Source organism: Sceloporus occidentalis, unplaced genomic scaffold (assembly GCF_023333645.1).
Source record: "Sceloporus occidentalis isolate IW3139 unplaced genomic scaffold, rSceOcc1.0.p SCAF_26, whole genome shotgun sequence".
In the NCBI taxonomy this organism is placed as follows: Eukaryota; Metazoa; Chordata; class Lepidosauria; order Squamata; family Phrynosomatidae; genus Sceloporus; species Sceloporus occidentalis.
In genome coordinates this window covers 7,123,438-7,143,345 of record NW_028317006.1, presented here as the reverse complement: position 1 = coordinate 7,143,345, position 19,908 = coordinate 7,123,438, and the positions used below count along the sequence as shown (strand labels likewise).

Genomic DNA, 19,908 nt, shown 5'->3' with positions numbered 1-19,908 from the left:
TGGCCAGAAGCGTTGTCCCTACCCAGGTCAAATGCAAAATATCGCTCTCCACGCTGTGTTCCCTGCGTCTCGTGTGACACACAGACCTTTAGCTGTTATTATTGTCCATACTTTTTTTTAATAGCCTGGAGGTTGAAAGAATTACGTGTGAATTAATGGCGATTTACCCCAGTAAGATAGGATTCTTCTCCTTATGGTTTCAGTGGCTATGCTTGGATTCTCAATCTTAATAATTAAGTATTATTATCTGCTATTGTTTTAATAGCAATCACAATAAAAGCTATTTACTTTCTTGGTGGGATTTACGTTTACATCTCGCCTTGTTATTTATTGCAATAGTATAAACATAAAGCACAGGAAGCTGTCAGAGTCTCCTCTGATGTCATTGTTTTATGGTGCCTGTTTGAAAGCTTCTATGTGCTCTGAAACAGAGTAGATGTTTGCGTTAATCATTAAAGTATAAAAACTCATCTATATGTTGTCTTTACATCTTTCAAATCGGTTCAGTTCAATTATTAGGGTGTTCAGGGAGAGGCACACATTTTCCATTGGTTTCTATGGAAATTGCACTATTGTTTACCACATTGCTTTTATACATTCTGACTTATGTTTTCCATGAGAGCATTAATATGTTACATAATATAACTCCATGGCACAACTACATTGGAGTCTTTAAATGTGTTACCTTTTAGATGAAGAAGAGTACTGCCCTGGAGACCTTGCCCTTCATATGAGAGCCCAGGGCCAATGCCTTGGGGCCACACACAGGGAGGGGAGGGCTATCTGCAGGTTGGTGGGAAAAGGACTCAGAAAGCTTGTAAATCCAGGCAGAGCAAAAACACATTTTAAATCTTCAGCAAGATACAACCATGGGAAAATAAACCCTCAATAAGGTTAGCAGGTTCTCTGGAACTTTGCCTCTTTCCTATATTATTCTTGTAGACCTAACGTTTTTGTTACCCCCCCCCCCAAAAAAACAAAATTGTGCTTACAAGCAAAACACGTCTGCAATTTAACCTGAAGAGTGTCCAGCAAAATGATACTTAAAAACATTCTTTACCCTATTATCATTTTTAATTTACTGCCATTTCATTTGTACCCTTGGATGTGAAGCTTCTAAGAGGATGGACAGATGACCTTCAGGTTTCCATGTTAGTCCGTGCTCAAGGATCCAGTTGTATTGGAAGGAGGGTGTCTCGGCTGCTAGAATGAGTTGGGGGGTATTTTGTGTCTTGTAACTTTTATTCCAATCACAAATGGAAGGTATTGATCTTGGGGAGAGCAGAGGCAGTGTGGCAGGCACCCAATCGAGGAGAAACGAAAATGAAATACCAGAATTGATTGGTTCCACTGACCAGGACGACTTCCTCACTTAGCTAGTAATATCTCTCACCGAGAGGGCTTAGGGGTTAGGATGGAGGGGCACACTTTAGTTGTATCGAGAAATATAAAATGACTTAGATTTCTGAATGTCATCGGGTTGTCCTTGATGCCAAAATAATGTCTGATATTTTACTGTGCAGAGAACAAACCGCTGGAAAAAAGCCACGCAAGTCTTGTAGGAGATAAGATGTGGGAGCCCAGGGAGTTAATCCTGGAGAAGTGCAGCCTCAAAGCGCAGTGCAGGGAGAAAACGAACACGATCCGGGGTGGTGGGCAGGAGGCTGGACGTCGAATGAGATATTTGCATCTTACACCTGTTTATTTAAGACACAAAACAACGGATTCAGAAAATTAGTAGAAAAATCAATAATTTTGTTATATATACAGTGGATATAAAAAGTCTACACACCCCTGTTAAAACGCCAGGTTCTTGTGATGTTAAAGAATGAGACAAAGATAAATCACGTCAGAACTTTTTCCACCTTTAATGTGACCGATAACGTGAACAATTCAATTGCAAAACAAAGTGAAATCTTTGTTATTCACTAAGCAAATGTTGCTTGATGCTCCATGTTATGCATGTCCAATAATGTGTTTTTGTCCCATTATGAATGCACTCATGAGCTAGTTTGGTAGCTTTATTACAATGATTATTATTGTTTGCCGTCACCGACATTTATTGACCAGTTCTCTTTCTCATCTCTTTCAGTTATGCCGTCACAGTGCAGGAGTCCTATGCCCACCCCTTTGATCAGATATACTACACTCGATGCACAGACATTCTAAACTGGTTCAAATGCACGAGGCACAGGTATAGTGGATTTTCTAGAATCTTTATGTTTTTATGAGATTTTAAGAGATTCAAATGCAGTTTGTCAATTACCTCTTACGTCAGCCAGGCACTTAGGGGTCTATTCACTAAACAGAGAACTGTCAGGAAAGTTAGCAAAAGAGTTTTGATTTCAACTTCTTGACTTCACTATTCATTATGAAGACCCATTCCCAATAAGCTTCTGCTGTAGGAAGAGCTTGGGTGGCCCTCCATAATGTACGGTTAAATTAGTGAGGGTCCTCTCATCAGCTAATAAATTATGCTTTACACAGGGCCAGTTCAGCCCTTCTAGTTGGAGAAACCTGTCAGTGCTGGCCCTTCATAATGAATAGTAAAGTGAGTGAGTTGAAACCACATCTCTCATGCAAACTCTTCTTCCAGCCCTCCTTTTAGTGAATTGACCCATTAGAAGTACCTGTTGCTTTACAGGAGGCTACCGTACCCATAATGCTTGCAATAAAAACTGTGCCTATGACAGCATTTTAGGGCATAATGTTTGGCTTTTTATTGTAGAAGAACATGGTGCCTGTGACACTCCAACCCAACTGTGACATAGATTTATCACGATGTGACACCAGCTTGGTGATGACCGCAGTAAATCCGTCACTTGTGTTAGGAATAGACATGAGATGTCTCTTCAGTAAATTACGTTTTTTTCAAAATTTTGTGATCAGAAAATGAATGTGCTCGCTGAACAATGCTGCACCCAAAACACAATTTTGTCCTTGTGGGCAGTAGATGTATGAGCTAAACATTTATTGCTCTGTTTTGTATTTGCTAATCAATACCAATGCTAAGCATTATTTTTATTTCGTTAAGCATAGGTGTGTGTTTTGTTGTATGTGGGTTTATGGGCATTTGATCCATTTGATATTTAGCTTATTAGGAGTTTTATTTTGCTTTGGAAGCCTGTGTCAGTTTGGTGGGTGTCTTAGGAGATCCTTAAAGGGAGGGTTGGCAGGAGAGTTGGGCTTTTAAGTACACTACCGTTCAAAAGTTTGGGGTCATTTAACGGTTTTCATGGAAAATTAGGTAACTTATAGCTGTTTAACATAATTGCAAAAAGGGCTTTATAATGATCAATTTAAATTTAAGCTCGGATTAGCGAACACAACGTGCCATTGGAACACAGGAGCGATGGGAGTGATAAACGGCTTCTGTACGCCTATGAAGATATTCCATTACAGTTGTTTCCAGCTACAGTAGTCATTTATAACGTTTACGTCTGTGGTGGATTTTATGTTCTTTTAATGGACAACATTCTTTAAAACACCAGGAAATTTCTAAGTAACCCCAAACTTTTGAACGGTAGTGTACATCACTTCACCATTTGTGAAGGGCATAGCGTGCCCTGTATACTGCATAATCGAGTGGTTGATGAGAAATCTTGCTTACTTGACTATACATTCACGGGGCCTGCCAAACTCTTCCTGCAGAAGAAGCTTATTGAGGATGGGCCTTCTTAATGTATAACAAAGTCAAGTAGCTGAAACACAAATCTAATGAGGTGTAGTATTTTAAAGGATTCATATTTTATCCTCTTTCCTTCTACCAGAATAAGCTACAAGACAGCATATCGGAGAGGACTAAGGACCATGTACCGACGTCGATCTCAGTGCTGCCCCGGATACTATGAGAGTGGAGACTTCTGTGTCCGTATGTATCAGTCTATACATCTCTTTGTTTCTGATTCATATATTTTATTGTATATGTATATCATGAGAAAATTAGAGCTTGTTCCCATGGAGACTGTTACATTCGGATATTCTACTAAATGTCCAGGAATTTATAGTAGGATTCTCTTCTTCTAATTGGCACATACTGATTGCCATTATCACTGCATTATAAATTATTATGTTATATTTTCATGAGATCTATTCACTAAGAAGTTGACCCTTACCTTGACTGTTCAGAATAAGATATTTTTTCTTGAATGCCAAGGAGGTAGAGTTTAAAGTTTATCTTTAATAAGCTAACTCCCTCTATCCCTCAGGATAGGGAATGGATGGATGTGGAAAGCTCCATGTGGGGTGGGCTCCATGCTTCTCCAAAGTGTTAAAGACAAATGACTTCTCTACAAACCCAGAAGTCATTTTATTGTAGTTTAAACCCCCATCCTGATGGACACAGGATGGAGATCTAAGTTGACGTGAAATAGTATTCTGATGAATGGGAGCCTCATTGGTTGCTAGCTGACCTACTTAAATATACTTTACAAAACAATTCCCGAAATACTTGTCTGCCCCAAGAATTACCCAGTTAGTTACCTAAAGCAGAACCATTTTCCAGTATTCTCAGCCAAGTTCTCTCTTGCTGGTGGACATGGGAGAGGTATTTCAGCAGCAGCTGTTTGCTTGCCTTTTGGCCAGCCATGGCTTCGTCAAATAATAAATAGACTATCCCAATCTAAAACAGTCCAAGCCATAGTGTGCCTTCACTAATTCTTTAAATAAACCATACTCAAAATTGCAGTCATGACTACCATGAATATTTCTGTTGCAACAATAAGCCATGTTGCTGAACACAGCAGGGCTGTAATCATTACCAAGCTTTGAAATTCTGAATATGCATCCTAACAAAACCTGTTTCAAGAAATATAAGTAGGGGTTATTAAGCAGATGTAAACCCCACTTTGTCATTATCAGCTGTGTAAAATTATGATTCTTAAGACAAAATCGTGTAACAGAGCGGAGGCAGGATACAGGAGGTGAGCACAGGTCCCCAGCAGGAGAAGAGGCGGCCCGGGATCGGCATCGGGCTGCCTGTGCCAATCCCCTTCCAATAACACGGGAAAGGTAGGAGCTTCTCTGACTGGTTTGCGGATCCCCATAGGATAATATGGGAGGAGCAGCTGCCCCTCGATCTCCTTCCCCAGGAGAGGAGAGGTGATTCTTATACCTTATATCTCTGTTCATTTTGTAACACTGTGCAGCCCCAGGGAGATGTTTTGTCCAGATTCTATGCATAAATGACGTGTAAATTGTGTGTATGGGTCCCTGAGGTGGAGAATTTGAAGAGTAGGGCAGGCTCCAACTCCAGGGTTGTGACAGACTGGAAGTCCATACTAGATTTTCAAAGTCCGGTCCAGGACCTCGACGAAGCCTCCATTATGTGCAGGAAGTGGGCATTTAAAGTCTTGGAAGGCTCACAATCGGAGAGGAGGGGAGAGGAGGTTCCTCTGTGCTCCCAGGGCAAGGAGAGTCCCTGGAGACAAACCCCTGAGCCCAGTGTGACATTATCTGCGTGGACCTGTGCATTTTGTCTGGGGCAGGTTTTCCATAACCTGGCTTCGCTGGGTCTGGTGGGGAAGTCAGTGAGTAGTTGAGCCAGCAAAGTATAAGGCAGACAGGGCTCAAATTGGGAGCTAGGCTTTTTTCATGATTTTGTTTTAGGGTGTTTAATTTGTGCACTTCTAAATAAAACACAGCTTGCTGCGATCTAGTGTTCCTGCGTCTTATTGCCCCAGAGGACTGTGCTTATAATTGCGCAAAGTGACATTGGTGGGCCTTGCCCTCCTCTCCCCTCAACCATCTCTCCGATTGTGAGCCATAACAGGGCTTTGTCACAATTACCGTATTTGCTCGATTATAAGACGACCCTGATTATAAGACGACCCCCCAAAATCTAAATATTAATTTAGGAAAAAAACAAAAAGCCTGAATATAAGACTACCCTATAGGAAAAAACATTTTGCTAGTAAATATTAATTCATGTAAAAAATGTTTTTATATTTAATACAAGCTATGATTGAGAAAAAAAATAAATATTTTTTATTTCCTTTTATTTGCCAACCTGCCCCCCCCCCAGTTATGCACATCTGCCCCAGGGTTGCCACTCTGCCCCCAGAAATGCCTTATACCCCTATTTGCCACTCTGCCCCATGATGTGCCTTTTAACCTTCTATATGCCACTCTGCCTCCAGAAATGTCTTATACCCTCCTATATGCCACTCTGCCCCATGATATGCCTTTTAACCCCCTATATGCCAGAGTGGAATATAGGGGGTTAAAAAGCATATCATGGGGCAGAGTGGCATATAGGGGGTTAAAATGCATTTCTGGAGGTATATATATATATATATATATCTATATATATATATATATATATCTATATATATATAACTGCTAACAGCAATCACACTCCTATCAAGCCAAGGCAGCCAGTACATGCTGGAACCTGGGGATGATAGGAGTGTGAGTACAGCCTCCCTATGACATGCTACCACCACCACCCCCCTTACACATCCATGCTATCACACACACACACACTCATTCACAAACATTTAAATACTCATTCATTGCATTCACACATACTTGCTCAAAAACCCTCCCCCACCCCTTACCTCACTCGAAGACTTCTGCAGGGGCCCGGCTGTGCGAGCAACTTCTCTGGTCCCGCCCCCAGAGGAAGGAGGGGGGAGGCAGAATTATGTGACACTCTGCTAGCTTCCTGTTCTCCTGCTGCTTGCGACTAAAGCCCGGTAAGCAGCCTGGTCCCAGCGGACATTTTTTTGAGGTCTGATTAGAAGACGACCTCGATTATAAGACTCGATTTTTCAGAGCATTTGCTCTGAAAAAAACCTCGTCTTATAATCGAGCAAATACGGTAGTTAATTTGTTCTGATGCCTACTATAAAATGATTACTTGTTTGGCTTCACACAATACAAGTAGCTGCCTAGCTGATGTCAAGTCCCCAATATAACCTACTCTAATACTTCCCAAAAGTGTTACTATTAATGCTCCTGAGTACTTCTGCCTGGGTTCTTCAAAGGATTGCTCCTGAAGGACCTGATCATGATGGCCAGCGCTCCCCATTAAAGACCCTTGGTTTCTGTGACGTTGTTAAAGTCTTAAACGTGAAAGGAAGCAGAGGTGTTCCGCTCTCAGCTGGAAGAGATACAGTCGTGTGGGTCTTATTCTAGGGTAATGTATCTTTCTGGATCTCCTTGGTAGATCACTTTGAGACATGGTGCATAGAGCACTTAATGTGCTCTTAAAGTACTTGGAGCTGAATTTATGAAGATAGGCGTAAAAATAGCAGCTGCTAAAAATTCCACGTATCCAAAGTGAAATATCATGAGTTACAGTAATGTGTACTAATCCCTTTAGAGAAGAGAGAATATTATGCTACCTCTTTCAACAGTACTGTTGGATAAATATTTGTTCGGAGGGCATTAAACTCCATATACTGGGCCCTAAATGAGAGATGTGATTTGTTTAATAGAGAAAGAAAGGTACTACTGCCAAATAAAAATCACAGAAATAAAGAACTTGACGTCAAATAAAGACCCATTGACCCCGTCTAGTCTGCCCATTTTTGCTAAAGTGAAGACTCAACCATTAATCAGTTCTTGGTCTCGTCTTCATTCCCAATTGTTTTATGCCATGCATGTTTAAATTCTCTCACTGTATTAGCCATTACCACTTCTGTTGAGAGGCTGTTCCGGTTATCTAGCACGCTCTCAGTAAAGTATATCTTCCTTACGCTACAGCTAAAAAAAAATATTACAACTGTGTGTAATTCTTCTGTCGTGCCTCCTGTGAGATACACATTCAGTATAATAACCCGTGAAGGAAAATCCGGTGTCCTAGAGGAGTGTATGGTATTCCTTCAAAGTAAAACCCCTTTTTACTATCTTTCTATGTGTTTCTGTTTCATGGTAAATGAAGAAATAGTCTCAAGCACAATATATGTGCACTTCCAGGTTGCTGGATTACTAATTAGCTTTTTTATTTATTTTTTTATCTTGGACTGGCTATTTTTTTTTTTAACTAGAGCAGGATTTGTACGGTGTCTCTTATATATAACACACTGCTGGTTCTCTCTTTTATTACTTTTTCCACCGCGGGGTTACTGCTAGAAATAACCGATGTTCGCAACTAAAGTTAACTTGTTTAACTCATATTCATTGACACGCTGCCTAATTTTTGTAAGTTTTGTTCCATATCACAGTCCTGTAGGAAATAACCAGCATTCAGGATCCAAGACATAGAAGAGATAGATGATGGCTGCGTCGTTCAAACTTTTCCGGGTTTTTCAAGGCTGTTGTTCTGTAAAGTTTTTATGAAGCGCTCAGTTATGTAACCCTTTTAGTGCCAGAGGGAGGTATAACTCATTACCCATCTATCACTAAAATATCGATTGCGATATCAGGAAGCAGAGTATAAATATTTTCTCAGGTTAAAAAGTCCTTCTATTCTACACCGCTGTGATTATATATAAGACTCTCAATGGGTCCTTTTATGGTTGGTAGCCCTGCTTGAATGCAGGTGACTCAAGTGTATATTTAAATAATGACAAGTCAAGGTTCCCATGAGGACTGATATCAGAGCCATTTGGTTAACGCAGAGAGCATTCATGATGAGACAGTGACGGGTTAATATTTCATCAGTCCCGGGGTTGGCTCATTTAGAAAGTTCCCAGGCATGAACAGAACTATAACGTGACTTTAAACAAAGAACCCAACCATGGAACTCATTAGTTTCTATATATATATATATATATATATATATATATATAAAGTCTATCACTTTTATTAATCTAGGGACCCCTTTAAGAATCTCTTTGGAAATGTTGCTTGTAATGCTTTTAAAGGGTCACATGTTTTTGGGGTGTTAAGCTTTTTGCCCCAGCTCCAGGACCCTCAGCATTTTGGTCCAACAGCGTCATCGAAGACACAACTTACTAACTTCTCTCCGAGTGATCGCGTCACCCGTATCTGTGATGAGAAGTTTGCTTGGGGCGGGGAGCGTTTGTGGATTATTGGTTGTTTGTTTTTTTTCGTGGCCCCTTCTCTGCACAGAAGGTTTAGAGCGTCGTGTCCCCCCCCCCGGCTTTCTTCCTAACAGCGGGCCATGCTTCGAAACCTACATTAAAGACCCCGCTTTTGTGCAGGTCTTGTATGAATCAGCTCGCTAGATTCACTCACTGCTCTGAAAACACAATCAAGATACTCAGCAGGTCCTTTGTTTGTCTCCCCCTTGAGCTCCATTAAGTGAAGAATTCCCTGTAAGCGCGTGTCAGAGGCAGAAAGTGGCTCATTTACTAAATGTAAGGCTGTTTTGTTGGAGGGGAGTATGTGCTTTTGTGCACAGCCTTCCTCTAAATCTTGTTTCTCTACAATAGAGCCATATAATGCATCCACAGGCAGAGTCTCCCTGCGGTCTTTGAAGTGGCAGACATCCAGATCGGGGGGGGGGTTATAAAGTGCAGCCCGTTCTCTCCTTTCAGGGTGCTTGCGCATGTGGGGAAGTAAGCACTCGCATCTCCCACACACCTGCACAATTCTCACAGCGGCTTACTGTCAAACATTCACATAGAGATACAAATAAGAGGTGCTGGGAGGCTAATGCTAAATGTGACGCCCTCGGAAGTGGTTAAAAGTTGGGTTTTGTGCGGGTATTGTTAATCCTTTAGCCCTCGGTGGTTGGTAATGCGCTGGCTTGCAGGTCTCCGTGGCCGGGATCGGTTTAGGATTAGCAGGGGCGCTGCCAGCTGGGCACTTGTGAGGTAGGATAGCTAAGTATAGTGAGGTAGGAGCTGGCATGATTAGATTGCAAGCTCTGTGAGCCAGGGCTTTGTATCTACAAATCTGTCGCGGACGCCAGGGCAGAAGCTGATTGAGCGGCACTTCTCTTAAATCCGGCCCTGTATCCTGTTTTCTCTTTAATATTTATCCTCTATCTTTTGGCTAGACGTTGTACAGGGATATCTGGACGTTAAGCTGCAGTAGTCACTATTGGGTTTTTCTTAGATGTAATGTAAGTTTTATTTGACTGAGAGGGTAGTAGATGAGTGGAACAGCCTCCCGGCACAAGTGATGGAGTAAAGAAAGTTAAACAGGCATGGTATAGCCATATGAGTATCTTGAATCTAAGGTTAGACCAAGGACTGATTAACCGTTTTCATGCTGATTTTATCCCCCATAATGCACTAAGAAACTATCATTTGAGTCCAGTGCAGTCTGCAACCTGGTAAGAGCAGCTCCATTGCTTGCCTGCAATCTCTATTCTGCTTCCCTGTTCATTTATATTGGTACTCCAAAGTTATCATTTCCGTGAGTCAGGATGTCCTGTGCAGCGCTGCAGAATATGATGGCGCTATATAAATCAATAAATAATAATACAGGAATGGTGAGACAGTGGTTTTTATTGGTGTGATTAATGCCGGTCTCCCCAGGGGAGAGTTATCAGCACTGCCCTCCATGTGTTGGTGGACTAAAACTCCCATCACTCTCTGTCCCAATTTTGTGAATCTGTGCCCAGACAAGACAATCTTGGTCTCGTTTGCATCTCTGGCTACAGGGAATAATCAAATTTTGCGACTCTCTGGAAAACTGGGGTGCAGGGGTCTGTAGTAGCGAGTGCTGAAGAACAGATCTTAGTACCCGCCGTTCTTTGCCCAGATGAACAGCAGCCCCGTTTCTTTCCCCCGTAGATGATTTAAATAAGACTTGGCCAATATATATTTTAATTCGCTTCCTATGCACCACTTCTTTCTTTCTAATTATTGCAAATGGATTTATGTCACTGGGAGAGGAATGACCGCCTCTAGAGAAATGCGACACAGATCATTGTTCATTAAGCAGTTCCCAGTATTTTATATTATCTCTTTTAATTCCGTGCGCATTTATTTGTGCCGTTGTGGAAGGCTCTATGCAGAGGCCAGCAGTTTTTGCCTTGATGAATGAAAATAAGCGTAAGCCTTGGCTGGACAGAGACCGATGTAAATATAGTGGCTTAGTAGTGGGGAGACCCCGAGAAAGACATAGACAGCCTGCAAGACCCTATCACATCTGCACTCTCCAAAGTGAGATAGCATGGATAGCGTTTGGTAGGATGGGTGGGTTTGTGGTGGTGGGACGAAAGTGCTTTTACACAACGGACAAAATGAATCCTAAGCAGGAACCTTTCATCTTAGTTGCCTCTCTGGCTGTTCTGCAGTACCAGCCGAAGCAGAAGGGCTACAATGCCTAGAGAGTTGTCAAAGCCTTCACTGTACACAATTGCATGATCCAGTGACATCACACATGTGCAGCGCGTACACTTATGATGTCACTGTCAGGATGACCTCTTGTGACCTCGGATGCCCTCGTTTTCAGCCTGGATTGTCATGTTTAAATATATTAAACTTCACCCATCCGTTGACACTTTGTTCTCCTTTGCCCGGGACATAGACGATGGTTAGGAGAGTCATCTCTTAATAAATAGCTTTTACGGCATACACGGGGCTGTATTGTTGTTCGCTTAGAGTACTGAATGTGCCCGCATTGAGTGCTGTGTAACCTGCACATTCGCGTTGTGCATAGAAGCTCGTGATTATTGGCATTGTACAGAGATCAGCACGTCTCCATATTATACGACTAGCGGGTTGTAAGCATATGTACCATACGCAGAATGACATGGATCTCCCAACGCACATAGCGCTAGCTCTTTTACTGCAGTTCTGTGTTCTCTCCTCTGTGTGTATTCACACTAATGGTCCTACTGATCAAAAGGCAGCTCATTCCCTCCCCCCCCACACTGAGATCCTATCTGCACACCCCGATGACCCCCTTGAAACCAGTCACTATTTGGCTGGTCACATTAAGAGCCGGTCAAAATTCCCCCTTTTATTATTTAAATAAAAGAAGTCGTGAGTGGTTTTGAACAGTAAAAGAAAAATCAATAGTTGTACTCAGTGTGATTCTTTATAGCTGCAGATGGAAATGTGCTTATTTCTACCTGTCTGCATGCAGCGGAAGGCCATTATGTATATAAATCTATATATATATATATATATATATATATATATATACATATTTTTATGTATATATATATATTACTTTTTTACCCTGTGTTATTTAGCAGATAATAGATTGGTGGCAGATGTTTAATATTCCATTTGCAGCAGTTACAATTATAGCTTTAGCCCTTGATACAGTATAATAGAGTATATGCTCCATAGACTCCATGTTTATAAATAATGCATCCTGTATATACGTTGTATTCTCTTGTATTTCGGATCACCCAGACTCAGGGTTATTCGGTTCACAGCTGCATAGCCGATGCTCCCCATTCACCGCAGGGCCGGTCAAGCCGTAGTACAGCAGAAATGCCGGTGACGATCATTAGCCACTGAAATCCATTGAATGCAGCGATAAGTAGATTTTGCTGACTATGGATCGTCACTGTTTTTTTAATTCGGATAGTAGGAGGTTTCATTTGGGCCAAGGACTCAGTGTATTACGGTATATTAAATATAAAAGTACAATTAGATATATTTGTGCTCATTTGCCAAGTCGAATGTGGTGAAATCCACCAGAAAATATTTTATCAAGTTCCTGTTGTCTAATAATACACATGATGGAGTTTAATAAAAGAGGGAATAGAGTAATTGGGGTTAGTGTCATTACTGTCCTTATTCCGATTAACACATGAAAGAAGATGAGAAAGTTAGAAATACCTCCTAACATTTCAAACGGCCTTAGAGAGACATTTAAATTACGATCATTCATTCAGTACTAAGAATAAGGGATTTCATTTGTTAACATTTATAGCATGTATTATAGAATGTTTTTGAAAAAGTAATTTACTGGAATCTGGCAGATCGTGGCAAAACTAGTATCTATTTTTTTAGTTTCCGGTGATCTGCTTTCAATGAAAGTACCCCAAAAATGCACATGAACAGCTTAATTCTAAATGGTTCCAAATACATATACGTTGTTTAGTTTAACCTTTTAACATAATTACACGAGTTTATAACATTATTTACTGTGCTGACCCATGAAACGTATCAACTGACAAAGTGCCAATGCGCTTTATTGAAACATATGTTCTTGTTCTCTCATTCAATATTATGACACAAGCAGAAAAACATAATGATCTGTTTTGTTTTTTTCCACCATAGATGTGTCATGTTAAACAGATGAGTTCTCACCCCGTAGTATGTGCCGTCAATGAGCGTTAGCATTGATTGTAATGTTCTATCCGCTTGGAACAAAGCCAGGGTGCTTTACTGAAATGATTCATTGATGCATAACAGTTGTTTGAAGAAGAATGCTTTAAAATCTATGGGTACTTTAATATATACCGTATTTGCTTGATTATAAGACGAGGTTTTTTTCAGAGCAAATGCTCTGAAAAATACCCCTCGTCTTATAGTCGAGGTCGTCTTCTAATCAGACCTCAAAAAAATGTCCGCTGGGGCCAGGCTGCTTAACGATGCTTTGGTCGCGAGCAGCGTCTCTTCTTCTAGCAGCAGGAGAACAGGAAGCTAGCAGAGTGTCACATAACTCTGCCTCCCCCTCCTTCCTCTGGGGGCGGGGCCAGAGAAGTTGCTCGCACAGCAGGGCCCCTGCAGAAGTCTGCGAGTGAGAGATCTGCAGTTCAGGTAAGGGGGTGGGGGAGGGTTTTTGTGATTAATGTGTGAAGTATGTGTGATTAATGGAATGAATGAGTATTTAAATGTTTGTGAATGAGTGTGTGTGTGTGTGATAGCATGGATGTGTAAGGGGGGTGGTGGTGGTAGCATGGCATAGGGAGGCTGTACTCACACTCCTATCATCCCCAGGTTCCAGCATGTACTGGCTGCCTTGGCTTGATAGGAGTGTGATTGCTGTTAGCAGTTATATATACATATACCTCCAGAAATGCCTTTTAACCCCCTATATGCCACTCTGGCATATAGCGGGGTTAAAAGGCATATCATGGGGCAGAGTTGCATATAGGAGGGTATAAGACATTTCTGGAGGCAGAGTGGCATATAGAGGGTTAAAAGGCACATCATGGGGCAGAGTGGCAAATAGGGGGTATAAGGCATTTCTGGGGGCAGAGTGGCAACCCTGGGGGCAGATGTGCATAACTGGGGGGGCAGGTTGGCAAATAAAAGGAAATAAATTATATATTTTTCTCAATCATAGCTTTTATTAAATATGAAAAAATTGTTTACATTAATTAATATTTACTAGTAAAACTTTTTTTTCCTATAGGATAGTCTTATATTCAGGCTTTTTGTTTTTTTCCTAAATTAATATTTAGATTTTGGGGGGTCGTCTTATAATCAGAGCAAATACGGTATTTTTCAAAATTTTTCAAAATAAAACTAGAAGCTGCAGTCCTGTTGCTGCAGCTGCCCTCTTCCTGACATTTCTTGCCATGTGGAGAGAGATGTAGTCGGCCAAACACATCTCCTGCATGCAAAATATCTGGGGAGAAGGGGCAGTATGGATATGGGGGGATTCTGTAGATCCCCCCCCCATGCATTTGCAAAAGCAACACCACAAACATTTAAAGGGACCATGTTACAAGTATATGCACCCAAGTGTGTATGACGGCTGGAGCGTCAATTTGCCATTTTTGAAAATGGGAAGAGGGACCGAACGATTTGCTTCAACTTTTTCTTGTGTCCCAAAAGAGGTAAGAAACTTCTTACCAAATGTCGTGATGCATTCCGTTTCACGCGTGCCTTGCTTTTGTATGCCTTATTCATTATCTGGTATCTAAAGAGTTTTAAAATATATTGTGTTGGTTTTTTTACATATGTCTTATTCGAATTTACTAGCCAAACACACTGACCCATAGCCTTGTAGTAGCCAGTCGGTGCACTCCCATTGAAATCAGTAGGAGCACTTTCTGCGCAGGCACACAGGGGTCTGAGTATATCCCTGCAGTGTTCGCTGAGCCAGTGCTGGAGCTGACTGGAGGTTAGTACATCACGTGCATGGAGAAGTTTTTGGCCGAACACATCTCCTGCACAGAAAAGATGTGGGGGGGGGGCATATACATATGGAGGGGGGACATCACGACAATTTAAAAGGGACCACACAGCTATTAAAGTGCAAATGATGGCTGAACGGCCCCTTTAATAACCCAGAGTGACCCTCTGACTCACAGGAGTCTATTGAGCTAAAATAGGGCTTAGCTGACATTGCCTTAAAAATCACGCAGATATATAGTACTGTGCAAAAGTTTTAGGCAGGTGTGAAAACATGCTGTAAAGTAAGAATACTTTTAAAAATAGACATATTGATGTTGAGATCAGGGCTCTGTGGGGGCCAAACATCACTTCCACTTCTTACTAGACTTCCCCAGACAGTAGATGGGTGTACCAGGGTTGCACCATTTTCTGCCAATGCTAAGCTGATGGCACGGCTTGACATCTTCCGATTGCGAAGGGATGCATGTTGTGCTTTCATGTGCAGCTGACCATTGCGTCTACGGTCCTCAACATGACATTTTGTTGTGCTTCTTCAAAACACTTTGGACAGAACATCTGCAAACCCATTTCTGCTGATGCAGCGTAACTACCCTGTGTGTTGTTCCTGTGCTCAGTCTTGCCATGGTGTATCACTTTTGCCAGTTTGGCTGTTCCTCTCCTGGTTTATTTATGATTGTGATTCATTTTAACCTACATATTAAACTGACCATTGATTGTTTAACAATACATTTAAATGCTTATGAAATTCCTGATTTTGTACAAGTGTGCCTAGAAGAACTGATGCTGTTTTGAAGGCAAAGGGTGGTCCCACCAAATATTGATTTGACTTAGATTTTCTCATTTTGTGATTTGTTAAATGGTAGAAATAAACTATTAACATGTCTATTTTTGAAAGCAGTCTTACTTTACAGCATTTTTCACACCTTCCTAAAACTCTTGCACAGTACTGTATCACGTAAGTGCCTACACTCATTATCTACAGATAAAGTAGGTTTATTGGAACAAAATTAGATCAAACTTTTTCATTGCCAAACTACCATATACAGCACAGATATTCAATGCTCAAAAACTATTTGACCGTGGAACTTCAGCTTTAATGATAATACAGTGGACCGGTGTGTGGGCTGCTTAGAGTTTCCTAAATGTCATCTGCCACAGTACCAAACCAAGGAAGGAGAGCAATGCCTGACCTTAACCCTTTAAATGGCAAAAAGGCAACAACAGCAGCTAACAGAAAATGTGAACCTGATGAACTAAAATGACTTTTCTCAGCCTCCATTGCCATGTTAAACGTCTGACAGACAAATGTGAAAGTGGCGTTTTTCTCTACAACATTTTATTCCTCTACAGCTCAGACCTTTGAGTGTTCATGTAATCTGTTTTTATCCGCGTGCCCCTTAACCCACTATAGTTTGAGGGATTGTGTAAGGGCTATTCTGGTGCAGTCACCATAGCAACCAATGGAACAGTTCTGCTCATTGAGTAACATTAACCACTGTGCACTGAAATGTCCCTGTCTACATCAATGTATCAGCCCGGTGTGTGTAATGCTCTGCCCTCTCTCCTTGCAGCGCTGTGTACCGAGGAGTGTGTTCACGGCCGCTGCGTGTCCCCGGATACCTGTCACTGTGAGCCCGGCTGGGGTGGTGCAGACTGCTCGAGTGGTGAGTACAGAGTCGCGCAAGAGCTGACACTCAGAAAGGACTAATGTGTTACAGATTGTTGAGATCACTCCAGGAGCAGCTACTTTGGTAGCACCTGCATTTACACTGAACTACAACCTGTGGCCTAGAATTAGGCGCCTCGTCTTGTCCAGAGGTCACTGTGCTGTGTAATAAGGTATAGCTGGTGCTATCTCATGCACCGCAGGTGCTGCAGGTGGCCTTTAACTTTTGACTGGTGTGACACAACTTCGATATATCAGCCGTCACAGCTGTGATTCTTACTCACCCTCTCAGCATCCACATTACTGCTTCCTTCATCCTTATCCCTTTCCTTATAATCACTCTAGTCACTCTAGTCTCTGTTCCCTATGTAAACATGTTCTGTGAATGTGACCGTCCTGTTTCTTTATCCTTAGCTTGTATTTAGGTAAATAAATGTAAATAAATGTGATTCGAGCAGGACATTTACCTATTTACTTGTAGAAAATACCATATGTCATTTAAGTTTTTATATGGCCATTTTGGACATAGAATTTAACCCCTTAAGGACAATGGGTTGTCCTTAAACCTATTAAAAACAATGCATTGTGAGTCCGTACATGTACGGCTTTGTCATGAAGGGGGTGCAAATAAGAACCATTTAGTCAATCTAGTCTGCCAACTTCTCCTGACGTAAAGATTCAGACCATAATCCACTCGCCGTCTCATCTTAGATTTAGGATGGCTTTATGCTTACCCTATGCATGTCTAAATTCCCTTAACATCGACCACTTTTGCTGGGGAGCATTTCCCTCTATCTACCACCCTCTCAGTAAAGTAATATTTGCTTTCATTACATCTAATCCTCTGCCTCCCCTTGACTGAGTTTGTAACTCACCTACTTTAGGATAACCATATTAACTCTCCCTTACGCAGTGGCAATGCTCACTAAACTTAGTTAATATTGCCCCATTAACACAGAGAGCAAAGAGCTCTGTCTGTTCTGTTTTCCAAAAACACCCCCCCCCCCGTAGGGCAGGAGGGGACGACGCTTTAAATTTCTCCTGATCCCCCTGAGTACAAAGTGAAAAAGAGACAGCAGAAGAAAAGACCTTTCTCCTGGACTGAATACGCAGCTTTTTCAAGTAATTAGGAATATTAAAAGCAATGACTGTGATTGAGATAGAAACATTATTCATTCCTTTATATTTCCTTGCTGGGCAGGCGGCCAACATATTTCATTTATGAGTTTTCATCTGCAAAGAAAAAAAGAGAAAGGAGGGATGGTGGAGGGCGCGGAGCCAATTGCTAAATGAAATACGTTTCTGTTTAACTGTAATAAATGACACCCTAAATGTTCTCATTTTGGAGTGCCCCCAGAGGGGCAGTACTGCTCGCATTAACCCTTTCAAACACAGAAATGTTGAGATGCAAAGGAAAAGGCTTGTCAATATTGACACCTTGATCCTGTGTGTAAATCCTCGGATTTACGGGACATTCTTGGCTTAATTCTGTTACCTTCTCTTCTGGAAAAATTGCGTCAAACTACTACCTGTTATGTAGCGTACATCGGAGAGCGGAAGAATGAGGCGTAAGTTGCTGTAAAAATACTTCCTCAGTAAATGTATACGTCTTTATATTATATATTGCTTGTTTTGTCTTTTCTAGCTTAAGTTATAAATATTGAACAGCTGCTATGGCTGTATGAGGAGACTTCACTGGAACAGCTATTCGCACTCCTCAAAGACCCCATGAGCGGCTCCACCATTTTGTTTGTCAAAGTAAACCAGAGTTCACCAAACCATAACGATGGCGGGGTCACTTGCGTTGAACGAGGGGTTTCCTCTCGGACCAGTCAGCAGGATACACAATGATTAAGGTTGGGACTCAGAAAGCTATTAATAATTGTGTGAGGAAGAGACCTCTGAGATCCCACAAGCTGGTGTGACTTTGCATCTTTTTCTGACCCATAAAAGACTAAATATGCCAAAACTATATTCTCTCACTAAGCTAATGCGTGTTAATTTGTTACATTTCCTGATTAAAAAGTTGCAGACTAATGTATACAAAAAACAGGCACTAGTTTATCTTATGGAGGTCCAAGGAAGTGGCTCAGAGTGAGTAAAGTTCTGTGTGAAAGCCCTCCTTGTGGCACGCGACGACTGATGTCACTGTGCTTATGTCATAAAATATGATTTCTAACTGCTGGGATAACCAAGAAGGGAAGCGAAATATATATATACAACAAGCTGCACTCACTTAATGGGCCTCCAAACCCTAAAATAGCATATAAAAAAAGAGAAACATTCAAATGCCACCTCGTCTGCAAGTGGGTGCTAAAGTATAATAAATATTACATATATATATAATATATAATATACACATTTATTATCTTTTATAAAGGATACACTTTAGCGGCCACTTGCAGATGAGGTTGCATTTGAATGCTTCTCTTCTTTTTTGATGTTTAATGGACCCTCAGTATGTAACTGCTGGCAGCCCGGAGCGTGTGGCTCTGGACTTTTAAGTGTTTCCCGAGTCTTTGTTGTAGATTATCTTTCTTCTAAACTGTAAATTTTATCATGTGACACACGTATATGTTTTATAGGATGACAGATCTACCGTAAGCCATTCAGAAATAGAGTAAAGCAAATCATTTATACATTATGTATCCCTGGGGAGCCCTGTGATACTCTGATACACAGCAAGGTCTGTGAGCTTCTAGGAGCGAGGGAAAGCAGGATCTTGGGACTGACTCTCCAAGATAGGGGCACTTGGGTCATGTGAACATGCCATATCTGATTATCTCCCATGTTAGCCCCCAGTAGACTTTAGAGGGGAAAGGAGTGGGTATACTCTATTTATCTGTGTGGCCTTTAACCCACTATAGTTGTGTAAAGAACTAATCTAGTGCAGTCACCATAGCAACCAATGAAAATGTCTGCGTATTGATTAACATTAACCAGGTTGCACTGGAATTGCCCTTTACACATAAGCCCCCAATGTATCAAACCAGTATGTTTAATGTCTGCCCTCTCCCACCAGGTGACCAAGTGCCCTCCTGCACGATAACCTTTGAAATCAAAGCTGAATTGTGATTAATATCTGCTAAAAGGGTTCAATAAAACAAACACAAATAGCTTGTCCTGTAATTTTTATGTAAAAATCTGTGAATTTCTCCAGTCGTGGGATTCTGTATAAGATGAATTTAAATTAACCATTGCTGTCTCTTTAAGCGTGTTTTTTTTTTTTGTTTTGTTTTTTACAACCTAGAATCTGTTTGTTTCATTAAACTGTTTTTCCCCCAATCTGTACTCCTCCTGGATCTATGAACTGTTACAAATCATCCTGCT

The 19,908-nt window shown here is 41.3% G+C and overlaps 1 protein-coding gene across 1 annotated transcript in view; it reads left to right on the top strand.

Moving 5' to 3' along the window:
* LOC149300072 (multiple epidermal growth factor-like domains protein 10) overlaps positions 1-19,908 on the top strand; it is a 98,395-nt gene that overhangs the window by 3,337 nt on the left and 75,150 nt on the right. The window contains exons 2-4 of the mRNA XM_089485538.1: positions 2,093-2,194; positions 3,771-3,871; positions 16,484-16,576. Of these exons, the coding sequence (XP_089341664.1) occupies positions 3,811-3,871; positions 16,484-16,576 (154 nt within the window). The 5' untranslated portion in view covers positions 2,093-2,194; positions 3,771-3,810. The remainder of the gene's footprint in view (positions 1-2,092; positions 2,195-3,770; positions 3,872-16,483; positions 16,577-19,908) is intronic.